This window comes from Ceratotherium simum, chromosome 5 (assembly GCF_057802395.1).
Source record: "Ceratotherium simum simum isolate JZ-2026a chromosome 5, ASM5780239v1, whole genome shotgun sequence".
In the NCBI taxonomy this organism is placed as follows: Eukaryota; Metazoa; Chordata; class Mammalia; order Perissodactyla; family Rhinocerotidae; genus Ceratotherium; species Ceratotherium simum.
In genome coordinates, this window is record NC_141904.1 from 35,130,655 (window position 1) to 35,152,936 (window position 22,282).

General features: G+C 39.8%; 1 protein-coding gene across 1 annotated transcript in view; it reads right to left on the reverse strand.

The window, feature by feature from the left end:
* The window catches only part of GADL1 (GAD like acidic amino acid decarboxylase 1), a 156,412-nt gene that overhangs the window by 107,399 nt on the left and 26,731 nt on the right, over positions 1–22,282 (reverse strand). The window contains exons 2-8 of the mRNA XM_004419453.3: positions 19,346–19,518; positions 14,711–14,837; positions 12,006–12,096; positions 8,403–8,509; positions 7,584–7,699; positions 1,614–1,693; positions 1,437–1,491 (exon numbers count right to left, since the gene is read on the reverse strand). Of these exons, the coding sequence (XP_004419510.2) occupies positions 1,437–1,491; positions 1,614–1,693; positions 7,584–7,699; positions 8,403–8,509; positions 12,006–12,096; positions 14,711–14,837; positions 19,346–19,518 (749 nt within the window). The remainder of the gene's footprint in view (positions 1–1,436; positions 1,492–1,613; positions 1,694–7,583; positions 7,700–8,402; positions 8,510–12,005; positions 12,097–14,710; positions 14,838–19,345; positions 19,519–22,282) is intronic.

Below are 22,282 nucleotides of genomic sequence, written 5' to 3' on the forward strand. Positions count from 1 at the left end.
CTGTGGTGGTGTCCCATATAAAGTAGAGGAAGATGGGCATGGATGTTAGCCCAGGGCCGATCTTCCTCAGCAAAAAGAGGAGGATTGGCATCGGATGTTAGCACAGGGCTGATCTTCCTCACACACACACACAAAAAGCACAATAGATATTCCCTAACAACAAGCATTAATGACATAAAGTTCTTTTTGATAGGAACTTCCATAGAAAAAGATAAAACTAGATCAAAAAAAGATAAAACTAGAATGCAGTATTTGTGGTTCACAGCAGAACGAATAGGTTGTAATGTAGAATTTTATTCAAGAGTCAAAGACATCTCATAATCTGTACCAACAGACAACTATCAAATCCACTTGTCATTGGAATGTAAAAAAAAAAAAAAAAGATAAATGTAGATCTAAGGACACACACCTGAAGCCAATACATCTGCAATAAAGGCAGAATTTTTACGTACAGACTTTCATACCAAATACCTTGATCTAGCATGCTCTGGATAAGGTGATTTTTATGAAAACTTTAAACATATAAAGAGTGAAATAACAGAAATATAAAATTAAACTTAAAAAATAAAAATAAAAGAACCCGTCTTTCTTAGAGTGTGAAATCCCACGAAGAGAGAGATACTTACATCCCAGCTCGGAAGCTGGGCTTTTCATTGTTCATCAGTCACACCTGACTTTGTTGCTACCAATTGGAAAGTTCTGGGAGAGTGAACAGAAGCTCTTTTAGCAGTGAGGACTGTGGTGGGATGGGAGGGAAGTAGTGATGTGGGTGTACCTAATCCAGCAGGCTTTTGGTCCAAAAAGCAAGATGGCTGGCACCAAAACAACAACACACCTAAACAGCAGGTGACCAGGGCCATGCTTTGCCTTCCCCAGCAACTGACATGTCAACTTGAACACAGTCTGGCAGCTAAGGAAGAGAGGACATTCTGCCAGTGCTGAACTGCTAGATCCAGACCCAATATGGGGTGACAGGTATGGATTGGCTTTGGGTGGAAGCAACCTGGGAGGATAGGTTGATCAAGAAATCAGGAATCATTCTGAATGCCATCCAGAGACAATTGGCTTGGCCTGCGGAATTCTCAGTCAGGAGTTATTTAGGAGCGTGGATGCTGGGGCCCTGCTGGAGAGGCTGGGCTCATCTTTTAAGGCTAATTCTAGGCAAGAATCCTGAATATGGTGATATCAGTGTTTTAATAGGCTCCAGCCACCTGGGAATGAGAACATCCAGGAAACTCCACAGAACATGGAGAGCCAAGGACCTGGAAATAGAACATCTGTAAATGAGTTTCCCTCTTTTAATTCCAACAAGCTCTCTTCTCTCTCCCACACACAGAAATGGGTCTGGCTGCTTGCTTCCCTCCCTGGCATTCTCTCCCTCATACCCAGACACACGCATGCATTTTCTCTCCCCCATTTTCCATCTCTTCTCTCACCTCTTTTCTGGCTTGCCAGATTTGCTTCTCCAGTTCTTCAGGTATCATTTTACCTCTAAGAGACACAGATTTGAGATGCTCAGTTATGTTTAGCAGTGAACAGACACTGGTGCTGCTTTTTAAAAAGTATGAATTTCCCCCTCCACCCACCAGGCTTCCGGATCCTGTCCCCATTACCTTCCATCTGTTTCCACAAAGCAAACATTGTCAGTACCAATCCCAAGAAAGGAGGCTGCCTTCTTCATGGAGTAATGACACTAAATTAAAAGGAACATGGGGGAAGAGAGAGACATGAATACATAGTGTGAAAAAAGTTTTGCTTATTATCTAAATGGGTGTAAGTCACATGGTTGAGCCCAATCTTTGGAACATACTGCATAAAAGAAAAATGAAACAGTAATTTAATTGAGCCCCTCAGTATAGTGGTTGAGAACATTGACTTTGGGATCAGAGGAACCAGGATTTAATTCCAGATTTTCCCAGTTACAGCAATGGAACCTTGAGCAAATAATGTACACTCGCCAAGCCTCAATTTGCTAATCTATCATATGGGTGTGTCAATGCCTACTCCACCCGCTTGTCATACAATTAAATGGGTTAATATACGTAAAGGGCTTAGCACAGAGCCTGGCATACGGAATAAACTTGGTCACTGGAGGCTGTTGCTTTCCATAACATTGAGAAAAGTTTCTCTTGATGCTACTACTAAGACTCGGTATTAATGGAAACAGAATGTAGTCCGCTGCTGACTCAAAACCCTCTAAGGAGCGAGCAAGACTCTGTCTCAAAAATTGCAATCACAGACCACAGCAGAATTTAATTATTTTCAAGAGCAAACAATGGTTATAAATGCTGATCAGACACTTGACCAATCTTGTTTAATATTGAATGTAAGATGGAAATTAGACACAAAGGAATGTAGCTAAAATCAAAATAAAAAAAGTAATAATCATTTATAGACACACTACTTTATGTCACCCTGGCATTAATGAGGCTATAGATGGATCTAGAATCAGGTCTGGTCTGTTTCTTATTGGCAAATAGTAGTATATGCTTTAGATTGTTGGGTCTATTTTTCCTTATTCCATAAAGCCTATAAAATAATTAGCATTCAAACATTGGAGATGTCGCTTTTTATAAATTAGTACAGACAGGTGGTCAATTAATTCTTTGTCATGCCTGAAAAATGAAGGTGCTAAAGGACTTTATTGTACCAAAAAACCTTAGTGATTTAATTTGTAGGTATGAATACATTAAAAAAGTAGTCATGCCTTCACACTTAGGTTGATATATTTCCTCAAATGTGGTCATTTTTTTCTTTTTGTCGAGCGAGTTTTATGGAGAGCTCTTTTTTTAACTCTGTCAAAATAAATGCAAAAGTCACACCGTCAGGAAAAATGAAACCATTCAAATAATTAATTTCCAAATATCAAATAGGACGCGTCCAAAATGCCTATAGGATGCATTCATTTCAGGTTGTTACAAGAACATATGCATATGGAGAAGTAATAATGTACCTGAAAATGTAATTAATTCTCTACTTGCTACATCAGCCCACCACAGCTAAGGTGAATTATTTCTCACCAGAGATTTGGGTTCTGGTCACCAAACAGCTATTGATTGCATAATGATAAGTAGTAGCCTACTCCAACTGACATCTGCCAATAAAGAAAAGCACATCGCTTTGCCCTGAGGAATAGCAAAATATTCCCAACCAATGAATCTGCTGAATAAAAAAGTGGTAATCAGAATAAGAATAACTTCAACGGAGCCAACTGTGGGTACCCCAGGGCCAAGTCTAGTCCAATGTCAATCTCAAATGGATAGGGACAGGTAAAAAAAAGTCAGCAAAACTGAAGTCTAAACATCTGAAGGCATCAGAGGAGGAAAAGAGCTCTAGAAGGGAAAAAAGGAGACGGCAATGCTTCAGACATGCTGAGTAGTTGTAAGGAAAGGAAAAACCTAGAAGGCTGGAGTTCAGAGGTAACAGTTGCATTTAGAAACGAACGGTGGCTGCTCCCCTTGCTGGCAAAAGATAAGTCAATCGTTCGAAGACCCAATCTCCCTCTAGGTTTCATGCATCTAGTGAAGATGCAAAAATCTCAGTGGTGTTTGTTTCTGTGAGGATAAAACAGCAAGTGCCCACGTGAAAGACAGAATTGCGCTGAAGTTCGCCTTTCTGGTTCCAGCCAGGATTTTTTCTGTGACCTTGGGTTTCTCAATGAACTGCTGCTTTCCCCTCCTGTAGATGGTGTTCTGGACACTTGTATTGTGTTGTGGACTCCTTCGAGTGCTGACTAGTTAGACACTCAAATTAGTTCTGGGTGGTGGGGAGAGCAGGGTTTGTGAATGTTCCATGTTAGGGGATGAAGAAAAGGAATGTACAGGGGACTTCTCCAAGAGCACGCAGATGATTGAGTTCCTAAAGAAGCAGAGCTAGGATCCACGTGGACTGTCAATGCTCGGCGTGACATCCCAGGAAGCACCTGCTTCCCTGTGGAGCACGCCTGCAATCACACCCAAACCCAGGTCAGTGTCACCTAGGGAGCAGGGCCACGAATAGCGAGAGTGAGCCACGAATGAGGCATCTCGAGTGCAAAATGTAGGGAGGCACGACCCTGAGGCGTGTACCCTGGGCGTCTCACTCACCTCACCCTAGCCTCGATCCTGCTAGAGAGCAGCTAGGCCCATTGATCACTGACCTGGGAGGTAAGAGTTTCTTTTCTCCTCTCACTTTTTAGTGGCAGACAATCATCTACTTTATGCTGATTCCCACAATGACTGGAATTACAAACCTAGGATTTCTATAAATTCAAGAAATTCATATCTAACTGCTAATCAAGCCACAAATTTACTACTGTTACTTTTCTCTCCAAATCTCCTTCACTTTGGTTCCTATTTAGCACTGGAGAGGCTACCTTGGATATGTTGACGGTTTAAGGGGCTTTGTCATGATCTTCCAGGTCTCCATCAACAGTTAAATTACAACTGAATCCTGAAGGATGCAAAAATACCTTCAGAGGTGGGTGCATATATTCTGCATTTGATGGTGGAAGGCAGAGATAGAGTAATTACCCTTGTCAATCCGGGGCAGCATATAAACTAGTAAAGTAAAATCACCTAATAAACAATACAGGAAAATAACCACAGGGCTACGGGCCAACTCCTAAAAGAAAACAAGGGAGGTAGAGCAAAAAGATTCACAGAGGGTTTAAGACTATTTAGGAAACATAGCCTTCTTTAATTCTTTTTTTTTTAACTAAATAATGAATTGATTTGTTGCAATAAGTGGTGAAGGTGATCACTAAAATATGAATTAAAATAATGCAAATGCTACAACCTGAGTCTCTTTGGCAGAGCAGGGAAAGGAATGAGCTACAAAGTGGAGTCTGGACGGACAGGGTGAAAATATATATTCAAGGCTATAGTGTTTTCAAAGTTATGGACTTTTCCTGTGGAATTCATGTTATAATGGGCTGAATGTTTGTATCCCCTCAAAATTCACGTGTTTACTCCCTAGCCCCCAAAGTGATGGCATTAGTTCTAGATTAGGTCACGAGGGTGAGACTCTCATGGGATTAGTGCCCTTATAAAAAACAGAAGACAGAGAGATCTCACTCTGTCCATAAGCAAGAACAGAGGAAAGGCCATGGGAGCACACAGTGGTCTACAAGGAAGCAGGCTTTCAATGCACTGAATCTACCACCACCTTCATCTTGGACTTCCCAGCCTCCAGAACTATGAGAAATAAATGCCTGTTGCATAAACCATCCAGTCTATGATATTTTGTTATAGCAGCCCCAGCAAACTAAGTCACACATCTAGTTCTTGGTTTTCTAGCTCCATCTTCTGCTGGCATGTTAGCCAAGGCATATATTTTATCTCTTTTTGCATATATATCTTCACCAGAGATTTTTTAAAAAAATACTTAGTTCTGGTTTCACAACTGCATGAGGTTTCCATTTCTTTTCACCCCCGATTTGCCAGCTATACCTGTGTTACTGATCTTTCCCAGCCATAATCTTTATTCTAGGCTTCCATCGAATTTCTTCCCCATTTCCAGGGCAGTTATTCCAGAAAAAAAACTCTAGTGAGTTTTAAACCAAATGAAGAACGAAAAAGCCAAAAGTAAAACACTGAGCTGATAGCAGGGGCCCTATTTAATCAGCTTTCCCAGACATAGAAACAGCAATTCAAATGTAGAAGGGACTTTAAATTTCTGATACGCTAGTGTTCTTCAAACTGAAATACCAACGATTGGAACCCAGAGAGGGAAACTCTACTCCATTATAATCCCAAATAACTAAGTATTTTTCCCAGATGTCCACATTTCCAAACATTTTTCTCTTGCTGCAGAAAGAATGTCTTATGAAGAAGGGCCTCAGTGGCTGAGTTAAGAATCTCAGACTAGATGATTCCTCCCAGGGGCCTCCCAACAACTCAACACCCACTTTGCACTTAGCGCTGAACTAACCAGAGCAAAGGTCAGACAGGGCAGGAGGAAAACGTGGGGGTGGCTAGGTTTTCTTCAACTGCCCACCTCTTAGTGCACAATTTATCCTTTTGCAATAATAAAGTAACTTTTGCTCTTGAAAGAAAATAACAGATACAGGAAATCTCAGCTAGAAATAACAGCGATTTTCAGATTTTGCCTGCCTCATGGGTTTGACAGATCTAGATTATCACAGAAGGTACAGATGCTAAACTTTTCCTGCCAGGGATGTGGGGAAGAGGCAGTTGTGGAACGGACAGAGTCACCCACTGCAATCACACAAAAGCAGAAAAGGAAAAGAAGAATCTCTTCCAGATAAGACTACACTTAAACCATGCCATCTATTATACCGACATTATTATAGTTGAATCATTCTCCTCCTACTAATAATAATAGCCAACATTTTTGTCTATCAATTATGTGTCAGATGCTACTTTACATGCATTAACTCACTCAATCTTTGCAACAACCCACTAATCGGTGGCTACTACGCTCATGTGGATGCTGGGTTGCTTTAATGGCCCCAAATTGTTGACTTCTCTCTGTATCCATGCCCTTTGCCAAGTGACTTTGCAGAGAGTCTCCTTAAGAGGTGGAGTCCCACTTCTTAGATTTGGGTTGCTAGGCATGAGTTACTTTACCAAGAAAATGTGGTAGAAATGACAATGTGCCAGTTCTGAGCCTAGGAGTCAAGAGGCCTGGTGTGTTTCCATGATGTTTTTCACCTGCACCATTGCCATGACAACACACCTGGACTAGCCTGCTGGAGGATGAGAGACACATGGAGCAGAGAGGACTCACTGGAGTCATCCTAGCTGAGCTACTCCTAGATCAGCCATCAGCCAGCTAACCCCCAGACATGTAAGGGAGCCCAGCCAAGACTATCCCAAGACTTGTAAGCAGTCATATACAGCTATAGCTCTATGCCACTGGGTTTTGGGATAATTTGTTAGGTACAAGAGCTAAATGATACACTCATTTTTACAAATTAGGAAACTGAGGCACAGAGGAGTTAATCGACTTACCCAAGGTCACTCAAATAGTAAGTAGTGAAGACAGGAATTGAATCCAGGCAGCCTGGCTCAAAGCCAATGCACATATCTACAATTGGATCTCCTACTTTAGTGGAGAGTAAAATGAGATAGGGGATTTTGGCAACATCCAATCGTGTGTGTGTGTGTGTGTGTGTGTGTGTGTGTGTGTATGTGTGTGTGATGTTCATTGTTACTGAATCGCTCCTTTTCCTCTTGAAATGCCCTTGTGTTAGCCATTGAAAGCAATCAATTTTACAAAGAAATGTGAGTAGAAGACATAGCTGAGATCAGTAGTGATTATCTAAGTTCCGATAAATACGACACTCAAGGATTTCACAGGAGATAGCACCTTCAAATTAAACGTTCTCTTTTCTCAAAGAAAATGTTACAGAGTATAAATTTTAAATAAAGGTGATGTACAAAATTGGGTGGCCAGGGGTTACAATATCAAACCCAAACCCATCAGAATTTCTCTTGGAATGAAATACAACATTATACTTAGGCATATTAGTCACACACAGATAAGATAAAAGCACATTACGAGTCCCCAAACAAATAAGCCCTCTTAAATACTAACACATTCTTGGAAATCTATATCTGATATCAAAAATAGTTTTTTACCTCTGCAGATGTGAAAAGGATTAATCTTGGCAACCCAGACAGCCCCTTTTCCTTAATATCAGGGCAATATTTGTATCTAGCTAAATTCATTGCATACATATTGGACACTGAACCACCTGCAAAAACAAAATTGAAATGGTATATTGATAGCATGAAGTTATAGCTTCCTAAGTGCTGACTACGGTGGAAAGCATGAGTGGCTGTGGCTGCTCTAGTCTAATGACAAATCGCTGTGAAAGTCATCTAACACCACACCCTCCACCCCATTACTTGTACACACTTCCTAATCTCTAATTCCAACAATGTCCAATCTCAGCAAAGAGAGAAGTTTTGGTCTATGCTCTCATTCCAGAGTTTTTCCAAACCAAAAATTTCAATCTCTGGACCCAGTTTTCCATAGTTAATAACATTCTTTCGGTCTGTCCTCTGATCAATAAAATGACCATACGTGCTCATCTTTGGTTCCAAAAAATGACTGTAAGATAAAATGTGATTCAGGAACCTTCTCAAGTAAAATTGATTGAAAAACTTATTATAGCTCTTCCAAACTCCCAGCAGCAGGGAAATTCATTTGTGTTCAATATAAATCCTAAATCGTAGACATCTCATTTGTTTAGCATTTATGTCATTTATTTAGCCTTTAAGCAAAATATTATCACTCTGGAGAAAGGCACAAGCTAGATTCTCACCCCGTAGCATTAACAATATCCAACTCTTTGTAAGGTGTAAATCTGCAAGGAGTTATTCCTTATATAAGACATGAATAAATTTTTAGATGCTTGTAATGGAAGGGAGATGGCAATAACTAATTGTACTTACCTGGGTTAAATATTCCATCCCCTTCTTTCCAGCCAATAAATTCAATCATTTTCTTCAGAACCGCTTCTTCCACTAACAGAAACACTGGGGACACCTCATACGTATAACTAGATAGATATAAAAAACACTTCACTTCTATGACTAGAGTCAAACCATCCCTTTGGTGTCCCAAGAAATGCACATAGAGTTTTATTACACCAAGTGGCTGTTGAAGTGTCTGTAGAGTCTTTGGAAGTTTATCCATTGGAAATAGAGAAATACGCAGTCAATAATAGTGCTAGTCATGGTTAGATAAATGCCAATAGCTCGTGGCTGTAGGGATATGCAAGCTACTTCAGCTGTCCTAATTTACAGGAAACTTTCCATTCCATTGGGAGAGATAAAGGCAGTGCATTTGGATTCTTTGTATTTGCCATGAACAGTGGCCATTTAACTCTTTGGGTGCTGCTTTGGATCCTGGTTAAAGAAAAACCATTGTCATGGTAATCCAGTGTTATTAGGTTACCACCATGAGTATCCTCACAGTCAGCTCTAGCTATTCTACATGGAAACTACCCGTCTGAATTAGGGCTTCCTCCATCACACAGCGTTTGTACAAATGGGAAGCGCTCTGTGGACATCTCTTATTGTGTGATGATTTTACTGCAAAGCACTACCCAGACCCCCTGCCAATGAAGACTTTGTTGCTCCTGACGGGAACGCTATTGTCAGAGAGCATTGCTAAGTTAGCCCCTTTAGGAATTGCCTCAGCCGCAGGGAGCCACCCTCCTCAAGGTCACACGGTTTCCTGTTGTGGTCCACACATGATAACTGGTCCAGCTGGAGGTATAAAGGCCGTGTTTATAAAGGCCGTGTGGGCCCAACTCCAGACCACTCTGAAGGGCTTTTGTAGCTCCAGAGGTCTCTATGGGGTCAGCCAATATTGTCATTGAGCCTGCATGGCAGCTTGACTCCTCTCTCTGCCCACTCCTGCTTCCATCCCCTCCCATCACCAGTGTTGATGCCAAGGATATTCCTTAATAAACATCCTGCTCACTAAACTCCACCTAGAGCAGCTGCCCAGGGAACCCAACCTGCGACAGTTATCATGCCTTGTTTTATAATGTTTGAGTCTCTTCTCTCTCCAGATCACTTGAGGATGACTAAACATCTATAATCTCGAACAATTAGGTGATTACATTAAATTGTATCTGAATAAATGTGTACTCTAAATATATAAGCTAAGCAGACACATTTAGATCTATAGGCACTGAATTTAGCGCAATTATTTTAACATCCAAAAGGGAAAACTTTGAGAAGGAGGCAAAAAATAAATGAATATCTATCATGTATCAGCTTTCTATGTGCCAAGCTCACTACAGACATGTCATTTGACAAACAAGATATGTTCTGTTTCCACCGTGGTATGAAACCAGTTTACACACACCAAAAGTTTGAAAAAAGTGTATACATTTATGTGGACCTACAAATATAAGTGAAATAATCATTCACTTTTTTGTAAGAAAAAAATTAATATTAACCTGTCTTTGAAAACTAGCTCGACAGTAAACCTGGGTAATGGGCCTGGAGGTAGAGGAGAGGTCACCATAGAATGCTCTCACGGCTTGGTCAGTTTTTGAGTGGATTGTTCAGCTTAGCAGCAATTTAACACTTCAAAAATGTCTAAATATATCAGATAAAAGAACCCCGCCCTGAGGAGGAGTTAGAAAAGTCAGGACATATAAGAAAAGGTTCACAGAATTATGTAATTTTACTGTTTGATCTGATTTATCTACCACTTAACTCTTCTACCCATTGTAACCTGATATCATCTCCCATTACTCTGCCAAAAATTCTCTAACTAAAGTCACCCATGACATCCATGTTGCTAACCCAGGGGACATTTTTTGGTCTTTGTCTTAGTTAAATACTCAGCAACATGTGCCACTAGGTAAACTCTCCTCCGTGGCTTCCATGCCTTCCTGTTTCATTTTCTCCTTCTTCTCTGTCTCCATTGGAGGCTGATCCTGCTCCTCCTAGCCATTAAATATTAGATGACCTCAAGGCCCAGTCCCCAGCCCTCTTCTCTCCTCACTCTATACTAGGTCCCAAAGGCACTGGTTCTCCATCTCCTGGTTTGTTTTTATTCAAAGTGTCTCCATCCTGCTCATTAAAATCACTTGCTGAGCTTTCAAAATATACCAGTGCCTGGGACACACCCATAGAAATTCAGATTTAATTGGTCTGGAGTGGGACACAGGCCTCAATATCTTTTTACAAAAATTTCCAGTTTGATTCTAATGAGCAGTATTGAGAATCACTGACTTAAGGAATCTCATTTATACCTACTATTTCAGTTACAATCAATTCACCAATAACTCCTAAATGTATACCCTTCCTAGAGATATCAGAATTCCAGGCCCGTATATCTCTCAGCTTGGTTGATATATACTCTCGGATATCTCGAAGTTGCTGCAAGCTCAAATGCTCACAGTTGAAAATTGACTTCTTGCTCTTGCCTTTCCATCGTATACTTGAAAAGCAGTCCCCTCTTCCAACGCTTCTCATCTCAATGAATAACGTGACCACCAACCAGCTATGAAAGCCAGAGACCCAGCATCATCTCATAAACCTCCCCCTCGTCTCACTTCCAAGATCCAATATATTATCCAGTCCTTCCTGTTTTATCTTCTAAACACATTTTTTTTCTCTCTATTTCTACCACTTTTGTCTAAGTCCAAGCTACTATCATCTCTCACCTGGCTAAGATAATGCCCTCCTAACTGGTCACCTCCAATCCACTCTCCATATTTCCAGTGATCTTTTCAATAAGCAAATGGCACCTAATGATTTAGAGACCTTCAATGGCTTTCCATTGTACTTAGAATAACTCATAAATATGGCCCACTGGGTCCTACATGCCTGCCTCCTATCTATCTCTCCAGTTTTATCCTCCACTACACTCCCCATAGCTTTCTCAGCTACACCCACACTGACCTTTCACTTCTTAGCATATGTCCTGCTGTCTCCTGCCAAAGGGCCTTTGTACATGCTGTTCCCTCTGTTTGGAACTCATCCCTCCTCTTTTCACCTAGTTAACTTTTACTCATCTTTCAGTTCTTAGCTATCACTTCCTCAGAGAAGACTTCCCTGAGCTCCCAACTAGGAAAAGATATCACATTTACATTTATAGCATCATGCACCTCTTCTTCACATGAGAATTTGAATTTTACATTAATTTTTGTGGATCATTTCAATCAGCATCTCTATCTCACTAGATTTTTTTGCTCCATGAAGGCAAAGTCAAGGTTTGTTTTTATTCAAAGTTTCTCTCTGGCACTTAGCACAGACATGGCTTTTCATGCAGGAATGAATGAAAAGTTGCTCAATCAATTTTCTCATCTGTTGAGAGGATATAACAATGCCTGCCTTACCCATCTCACAGTACCACTATCAAATCAAACAGCTCTTTAATACTGCTAAGTGTCATAAGACTACTCCATTATTTATGACGACACTGTGCAAATGAAACCATTAAATAGAAATTCATGATGTAAAATTTTATCTACTTAAAAACATCTCTAATCCATGTTGGGTGTAAAATTCTAGTAAAATGGTACTTACACACTTGGGTTTAATGCTTCTATCATAAATCGGGCCACCAAGGAGTAATAATCAAGTCCAGCGTACAACTGGTTGAAAAATCTTGGGTGGTCTGTAAATTTAAACAGAATATTCATCTATGCAGCAATAAAAAAGAAAAGAAACTATTGATACAGCAATACCACAAATGAATCTTTCAGACAATGAAGCAACTCGACACAAAAGAATATATACTGTGTGATTCCACTTACATGACATTCAATATTAGGCAAAGCTGATCTATGGAGATAGAGGTTAGAATTCTGCATGCCTTCAGGAAGGAGATATTGATTGGGAAGGGGCTTGAGGGATCCTCTGGAGAGGTGGGAAAGGTCTGTTTTTCAATCTGGGTGACAGTTACTTACATACAGGTATGTATAAATTCATCGAGCTGAGCACTTAAGATTTGTCCACTTGGACTGAATGTAAATTAAGCCCAATTTTAAAAGAGCATACAAAATCTAATTATGTACAAGGGAAAGAAATGTTGACGACCCATTTTATAGTTCTTTCTATAGAATACTAATATGTTTATAAGCAAAATTTGAGCACTCTTTTAAGAGCGTTGGTTTATCTGCTCCTTTTTTTCTACAACCAAGGCCTAAACCAGAATGCCTGAAAAATGGGTTATTTGAACACTGCTTAACACAAGTGTCAAAGCCTGCTACCTTTATCTTCTGAAAATATCAGTATTAACTTCCCTACATTTAAACGCATTTCACTCACCAACAGGGTTCACTTGAGGCTACCAGCAGTGAGTGGCCTTTGCATTTTTCAGATTGGACCATTTTTCATAATGCAACTGGCATTATGTAGATGGAGTAAGATGTGACTCAGCGTGCAGCTTACATAAACTTTCTGATTCAACTTATTTCAAAGGCAGTCGCCTTTAAGACTCAGACAACTTCAGTTCCAACTTTCTATTTTTTTCTCCTCCTGTGAAAGGTCTCATAAAGGTTCTTGGCTTTCCACAGTGTGAATATTCACACCCAACAACAGGCTAACTGGCTTGACATTCTCAATCATAGGAAGCCCAGCACGACAAAGGACAAAGAGGCGGGAGGTCTATTTCTAAATTTGAGTATTTGGGAACCATTTTAGTTAGTGACCTCTCGTTACAACTCATAGCATTTGGTTTTAAGTTTTTTCTCTTTAAACTAGGGGTTCAATAAAAAACAAAAGTCTCAAAAGAAAATGTCTTTTCAAATAAAACATGGAAAACTTCTTCTAATCTGGTAAAGGAAACCAGACATTGCTACAAGTAATTTTAATAAGATTTTTTTTTTTTTAGTTCCGTGTTAATTTATGATTGATTTCCATGGTAACATTATGGAAAATATCCAGCAAACTGAAAAATCTACTGCATTAAATGTCATTCTTCACTTCTGACATGCACTACAATAATAAGATACGTATCTCTGCTTTTGAAATGCTAACTGGGTTTTTGATACATACACCAGACTTTCCCAATGGAATATAAACCAATTATTTTTAGCCAGGATTTTATTATGTTCTTTCCACTAAATTTAGTTCAGTGTCAGAATTCACAAAGGATAATGCCTGTATGGTCTTAAGCACTAGATTACCTTTACATCACACCGAGAAATGCATATTTTGGAAAGCTATTCTACTTTTGAGACTTGTTCACTGGGTGTATAGGATATTAACAATAAGTTGCTATAGTACTTCAGCACAAGACTGATATCATGTTATTGCATTTACAAAAGATCATGGTGGTTAAGCATTATTGTGAAAGGATAACAGCAAAAACTTACCATGTATTCATTTTTCTTATACCTTCCTGAAGGTTTTTATTTTTTGATCCTGCTAGATTTGATAAAATAATTTGGTAATTACCAACTGCCAAGAGTTAATCAGTATCTTCCAAATAAATCTATTCTTGTTTACAGTAAAGACAGCTTTTCGAACATTTCTTTTTTTTTTTTTTTTTTGCATATTCTGGGCCATCAAGATTTAAAATCCCTTAACAAATTCTATAATCAAAATATCATTTGCCAGTTTGGACCAACAAAAGAAACAATAAGTAGCAGTCATAACATATGGTCTTGATTATAAAATGGAGGATGGGGATTGCCAAGGAGCAGATGGTATGTATATATGACCCCTAACACCAACAAGTTTTCTATCAATTTATCCTTTTTTTTTTTAATTTTTTGTTTATTGCAGTAACATTGGTTTATAACATTGTATAAATTTCAGGTGTACATCATTATACTTCTATTTCTGCATGGATTACATCATGTTCACCACCCAAATACTAATTACAACCCATCACCACACACATGTGCCGAATTATCCCTTTCGCCCTCCTCCCTCCCCTCTTCCCCTCTGGTAACCACCAATCCAATCTCTGTCTCTATGTGTTTGTTTGTTGTTGTTATTATCTACTACTTAATGAGGGAAATCATACGGTATTTGACCTTCTCCCTCTGACTTATTTCACTTTGCATAATACGCTCAATGTCCATCCATGTTGTCTTGACAACAACTCTGTACTGGGGACTAAATGGACCATTATAAAAATATCAGAACGAATATTTTTGATTCAGGTGTATCATCCCATAAACATTGTCATAACTCAGCTGTACTATGAGGTAAACACATGCTTAAGAAAACGTAAGAACTTGTTAGAGATACAGATCAAGGAAGTACATTCAAGTTCTTACTGGTTTTGACGCTGTAGCGAATGACATCCTGGCAGAGCTCCAGCAGCCTGTGGTGTGGCTCTCCTGTGTCTCTCATCTCCAAATCAAGAAGTTGTTTCAGCTGTTCAGGAGACCGCCATTCACACACCTGGAGATTCAGCAACGGCACAGTTAACCGAGCACCCACTAGAGCCTGGTGTTGAGAGGGTACTGGAATCCTGGACCCCACCCTTTGGAAGCTTCCAGACAAATGGAAGAGACAGAGGTTTAAACATGCAACCACAGTTCAGCATGAAAAGAGCTAGGACAGTAATGTTGATGTCTTTGGAACAAATGAGGGGACCCATCTTAGATTTGGAAGGTCGAAGATTTCCTGGAGGAACTGATATCTAAATTGTTACACGAAATAAGAATAGAGTGAACCAGGCAAAGATTAAGTGTTGGGGTAATGCAAGGGGCATCCTAGGTAGAAGTAACAGAAGTAACAAGGCTGAAATATAAGGGAGCTCGTGGCACTTATGAAGAATGAAGTAAGTTTGGGGTGGCTAGAACACCAAGTTTGAGGAAGGGAGAGGCAAGAAGTAAATATGGAATACTGAAATAACTTCCTAACTAGTCCCTCTGCTTGTACCTTTGCCCCATATGGTCTACTATCAACCTAGCAGCCAGAATCCAGAATGATCCACTTAAATCTAAGCCATGGTCATTCCTCTGCTCAAATGCCTCCAACGGCTCCTCATTTCCTTCAGAGTAAAAGCCAAAGTCCTTACAATGACCTGAAACAATTCTGTTTAATCTGCTTTCCCTGGTGGTGTTTCCTCTGTAGTCTCATCTAGCACTGCTTTCCTCCTGGTTGACTCTGCCTGCCACCCTGGCCTCCTTGCTGTTCCTTAAATGCACCAGGCACACTTCCACCCTAGGGTCTTTGCACTGGCTGTGCTCTTTGCCTGGAATCCTCCTCCCACAAATAGCCTCATCCCTAACTTCCTCATTTCTTTCAAAACTCTGCTCAAACATCACTTTCTCAACGACAGCAATCCTGACTCCCCATGTAAAATCACAAGGTGCGCATTACCCCCTCTCCATCAATCCCTACTAACTTTTTCTACTCTTCCTTTTTCCATAGCACTTATCACCTTCCAACATACTATGTAATTCATTTATTATGACCTACATAATCTCCTTGAGAGCAGAGATGTAAGTCTGTTTGCTCACTGGTCCCAAGTAACTAACACAGACCCTGCCATATAAGAGGTTCTCAATAAGGATGTGATGAATGAATGAATGAAGAGATAAACAAGACTCAGATCATGACAGGCTTTCTGTGGCATGTTACAAAGTCTGAATTTGGTTCTAAGGAATCCACTGAAATGTTTTGGCCAGGGGAATGATATGATTATATTTGTGTTTCAGACAATAGCTTTAGTTGCTATATGGAGATTCAAGTAAAATTGGAAATAAGAGGTTACTGTAATAAACCAGGCAAGAGAAGGTTGTGGTAGTCTAGACGAGAAGTAGATGCCATAGGAATGAAGTATTTCTAGAGATATTTAAAATGCAGAATCAATAGAACTTGGAAATAAATTACATAGTAAGGATGAGGGAGAAGGATGAGCCCAGGATAATACTGAGGTGTCTAGCTTGCACACTTGGGTCGATGGTGGTGATGGGAAGAAGAATCTAGTTGTGGGTGGTATGGGGATGATAAATTTTGAACATATTTAGTTTAAGACCTTTCAGGACATCCAAAATGGGTGTAGCAGTTGGTCTGAAGCTCTCGTGACAGATCAAGAACAGAGTTCCAGGCGTACATTCTGGTCACATAACATGGATGACACGGCTCAGAGAGAACCTACAGTTATGAGGAAAAGGTGCCGATCTCACCTGGGCAACACCAGCACTTAAGAAATGGGCAAAGGGAGAGGTGCTCACTCGTGAGGTGGAGGACAAGCCAGAGAGGCAGGGAAAATCCTGGAAGAGTTTAGTGCAACTAAAACAAAGGAAAAAGAATGTTTTAAGAAGGAGAAGATGGCCATCACCATCAAATCCTGCTGGGAAGCTGAATTGGATGAAGACCGAGAAGTGCTCGTGGGATTTATCAACAAGGAGGTGTTCTTGGCAAAAGCAGCTTGACTTAGAGAGGTGGGAGTGGAGGCCAGATTGCCACGAAGTAAGGATGTAGGAGGTGAGGAAACAGAGGGAGGGAGAGAGAGAGGGAGCGTAGACAATCTTAAAAAAGTTTGGCTGCAGAGGGGAAGAGAGAGACAGGGGTAGTCAGGAAACGAGAAGACCAGGAGGTGGGAGGTTGGGGGAAGCAGGAGGAAATACCAAGTTGGACAAGAGGCATGAATTTAAACTCTGATGTTAGAACCATCATAGGCAGAGGTAAATCAAAAGTGACCGGGACAATCAAAGGAATAACTACTGACACACACAACGACATGGATGAATCGCAAATGCATTTTGCTGAGAGAAAATAGCAAGACTGAAACATCTGCTTGTGATACAATTCCATCTATCTGACATTCTGGAAAAGGCAAAAACCTCAGGGGCAGAAAACAGATCAGTTGCTGCCAGTGGCTAAAGAGGATGGGAGGGGTTGACTATAGAGCACAGAGAAATTTGGGGGGTGATGGAACCGTTCTATATCTTGATTGTAGTGATGGTTACACAACCTTCCAAAACTCACAGAACTGCACACCAAAAGCAGTAAATTTTGCTGAGTGTAAATTATAACTCAATTTTCATAAAAGAGCGTCTACAAGAGAGGGCACTACAAGTAATCATCTCACTAAGTGTAGAGATGTATCCTCAGGTCATCTTTTAATGGTGCCCTGTTGGTTCTCCGACAAAGTAGTCTAAGTCAGTAGCATAAAAATTTCACCTCCCTCCCTCAACCCCAACATAGCTTTCAGTTCAACTTCACATGGATAGCCTGCACATCTACTATATTGTGATCCATTTGTGGTTCCTTAATTGGTAACTTAGGATTTTAAGCCTCCCCTTCTCATCTTATTTCCCATTGGTTCCCTATATGAACTTCTTTCTAGGCAAAATAGGTCCCTTTGCTTTGATAAATACATCTTGTCCTTTTGCAACTCACTTTCCATTACTTTCCTTCCTGCTTTCTTCAAACACACATGGGCCAACATCTCTCTGTCCATCAAAATCTTACTTAACCATCACATTCCACACAAAGCTCAAAGTGCCCACTCCTCTGTGAAATCCCCAAAGTCAGCCCAATCACAGGGTATTTACCACATTCTTACTAGAACCGCCTGTTTTCCAATAAAAACTTACCCTTCCAATTAGATTATAAGTTCAGTTCAAAGCTGAGCCTTTATCTTATTTTTCTTTATATCCCCCAGGGCTGAATATAATGCCTAACACTCAGTTAATATTTAATGACTGAATAAAAGCCAATTAAAAAAAAATTCTTACCAGAGAAGCAGTGTGCTCCAAAGTAAAGTAGGTCCAAAATATTTCACCAGTACAGATAAGATCAGAAAATATGCAATTATAAATATATAATCAGGAAATACCATCAGTGATTTTGCCTTGAACATAACTCTTCTAAGTTCATGGGTCATTTCAATTTATTTTTCTATTAGTTTTCCCAAATGCATATGATCAAAAATTCAGAATAAATACCACTTCATATTACAAAAATTTTTTAATGACATTTCTTTCTGAAAAATAGAATTGGAATAAAAATCTATCCTATATATTCATTTGTTCATAATCCAATTCTAATATGAAAGGTGATCAATGTGATAAAGGGTAATTCAGGGATTTTCAGAGACATATAGAGGAGTAGTTAAAGCACAGACTCTGAAGCCTCACTGCTCAGATTTTAGTGTGGGCTATATGATAACCACTAGAATGTGATCTTGGGCGAGGTACCTGACCTCTTTGTGCCTCATTTTTTCCCTCGTCTCTAGACCAGAGTTGATAAATAGGACCTGCCTCTCAGGGGTTGTTAAGGGTTAAATACACAACTACATGGGGAGTAGTCCTTAGAACAACACTTGGCACATTCTACCCTTAAGAGTAGATGTTATTAGTAGAGTTCCAATATCTTTTTGAATCTAAATCTGAGCCTGAATTTGAAACCTAGAACCAATAGCTGATACCAGTCAGAAGTCAGACTTAACAATCCAAGATTTCGAGCCTAAGTTCAGACAAGCTTCTGGTAAGGACCCTCAGATAAATTTAAAAACTTTTCACACCCGTTTCTACCTTCTGCTTAGTTTTTACTAGCAACATAAAGCATTGCACAAAAAGATAAGGAGCAAAGTGTGTTTTAGAGAGTGTATAAATCAGATCATCAGGTTATTTATAATCTATATTATTATCTAGGGCAGAAAGCTTCGTCCCTGTGTTTCACAGCCTTATCTGGTTAAGTTCTGGAACCTCAGCCAGTCTCCCAACAAATGATGGCTGGCACAGTTAGGAGTCAACCCTTCCAGGAAAGCAGATACTGGGTGGGGGTTGGAGGGGGGCAGGTGCAAACATTGGTATAGGGCAACCCCTTGAAACAAATGTTTAGAGGAAATTAAAGCACATGCTTCCTGTTTTCTTTATATCTAGCCATCCAGATTTGGAAAAAACCTATCTTTCCCATTCGTGGGATTTCTCATAGGCTTTTATCCCTACCTTCTCATTGATATCTGTAGCCTTCAAAACCACTTCTTCCATTATTAGCCTACACGCCTCTTCAACAAATTTTTCTCCTGCTTTTGCATCTGTTGTGGGACCATTCAGTATGAAGCCATCCACGAGAACAGCACTCTTCCTACTTGGAACCATCTCTTCTTGATCAATATCTCCTGGAAGCACACAAACAAATTGTGTTTGAGAGAGAATCTAATTAGAGCACACAACAAAACACAGGCAAAAACATGGATCACCCTCCCGACTTCAGGTGGCATTTGGGACATTGAAGCTGACAGTTTCTTATGGTGCCCAATGGCATGATAGAGTCAAGGAAAGAAAGTTCTATTTTCCATTCCTGCAGCATCTTGTTTAGCATCAGGGAGTGTGGAAGAGCTCAAGAAATGTAAATCCAACACATTTTACTCACTTTTGCAAGCACCTTTCAAACGCACGTGCAAAAAGATCTTTGTAAACACAAGCCCATGTCTATTTCATGCACCCACACCCTCTTGTAATTTTTTAAGGATTGCCATATATTTCCTTTTAATAAGTCATTTATAAGAAGAAAAAACAATATTGACATGTCACTTCCCTTATTTTTACAGTTTTTAAAAATTTTATTTATTTATTTGTTTTATTTATGTATTTAATTTATTTATTGGTGAGGAAGATTGTCCCTGAGCTAACATCTATGCCCATCTTCCTTTATTTTTGTATATGGGATGCTGCTGCAGCATGGCTTGATGAACAGTGCTTAGGTCTGCTCCCAGGATCCGGGCCCACGAACCCCGGGCCACAAAAGTGGAACCCATGAACTTAACCACTACGCGACTGGGCTGGTCCCTCTTAATTTTACATTTTAAGCCTATGTTTACATGACCTTTGATATCACAGACACTGCCTTGTCCCTGAGAGCCCCTCCTTAAATCTACGCAGTCATTTCCTACTGAAAGGAGGATAAATGAACGTGAGCAGCATGATAATCTGTGTAAACCCATATGTAATGCCTTTAAACTTTTCAAACTTGCAGTTTAAGCACAGGCAGAAGGATGGAACAGAACATTTTCAGGACAGTACAACTGCCAGTCAGTGACTAAAGGTTAAGAGTCAACATGAAAATCTATATCTGAGAATAAAGGTTACTGCCTACCCAAAATAGCCCTCCACAAAAATAATTCTGGCAACTAAATCCAGATATTCAACCAATATCTGCCATAAGCTTTGATTCGCTAGTATTCTCTTTTTCTAATCAGTATCTCTTTCCTCATGTTCTTTGAGTTGTAGAAATTTACAGAAACAGTTTTAAAAAGTATTTTTCAGCCCCACACCCAGCACAGTGCATTGCTTTACATACTTTGTAAATCTACCTTAAATATGCTGACGGTCTATATGTATTTCAAATATTTTTATACTTACTGAGGGCTTTAACAGTATTAACATTTATTATGCCTTAGAGTCCGTCTTCTCCTCAAAGTTAAATGTTTTGGAAAAATTCTGTGGTTTTATAAATCCTTTAATTCTATTACTGGCAAACTCAAATGGCGTCCGCGGAGGCAGATAAATATGTCACAGGAAGATTCCCCAATTTGGGAAAGATGGAATCTGCAGCAAAGGACCAATCTTTTATCCTCACACTGAAGGGTAAACCATCCAGAGCTCCAACGATGAATTTTAGTTCCATCCTTCACTTTCACTCGAAAGGATGTATTTAACATGGTTTAGGGCCAAATGTCGGAAATGAGCTTTTAGACAGAAATGCTCTATACCTAAAGGCACTTTCCTCCCCAAAATTTTTAGGTCCTAAAAATAAATTGGAAAAGAGGGCAATTATTCAGGGAACCCTGGTTATGTCAGTAGGCAGTACTATTATTAAGCACACAGAAAAAGTTAGGTTTTTTTAACCTCATTCGTAGGGTTTCAGGTTTTTATTGCCCAGGGAATAGCAGCCACTCTGTAGCCCTCTCAGAGTCTCTCTCACTCTCTCTCTCTCTCTCTCTCATTCTCGATTTCTCTCTCTCTCTCCTTCTCTTTCACACACATACACACGCAAAAAAACATCAAACACCCACTTGCAACCAGAATAGCAGTGAAATTGAAATTAAAATCATCTCTGTCTCCACAGCAATCGATTAAAAAAATCCCCATAATTCATACAATTATCTAGGAGAAAATATTATTTTTAAAAAACTGTAAAGAATTAGGTATAGATTATGCCTCTTTTCTTGATAGATATGTTTCGTTTCTATCGCCAGATGTGATGATGTGCCTCTTCCTTCCCCTGCATTTGCCCAGATTGGAAAAGGCCCTCTGGAAATTGTACAGTGGGTCAAGCTGTGATCTTCTGTGAACGCGTATTCAGGACCTCTGATCTAACTGCTAGAGTTTATAGTGGTTACTACTGCAGCCTTTCAATTGGAGGATGCTTCCATGAAGAATATATGCAGAATCTGACTGCTTTTCATCACTCACTCCCCTACCACCAGCAAATGCTTAGATTAATGTAGTAGCCTTCCAACTAACCCACCAGATTCCAACCTTGCCCTGCGTGCCATGTGGACTATTCTTAACATAGTAGCTCGTATGTTCTTTTGAAAAGATAAGTCAGATCACATGATGACTCCCCTACTCAAACCATTTAATGACTCTTCATCTCATCACACTAAAAGTCAACGTCCTTACAATGATCCCTAAGGCCCGAAATGAGCCCCTTTCCCCATTATCTCTCGGACCTCAAACCTCATCTATTACCGTCATCCAAGCTCACCAAGTTCCACCCATTTTGGCTTCTTCACTATTCCTTGACTCTTTCCTTAAATATCATCTTCTTAGTGAGGCCTTCCTTGACGACCCTATTTAAAACTGCAACCACTTCTCTCCCCACCTTCTTTCTCTGCTTTATTTGACTCAAGAGCAGTGATCACCATGTGATACATGATA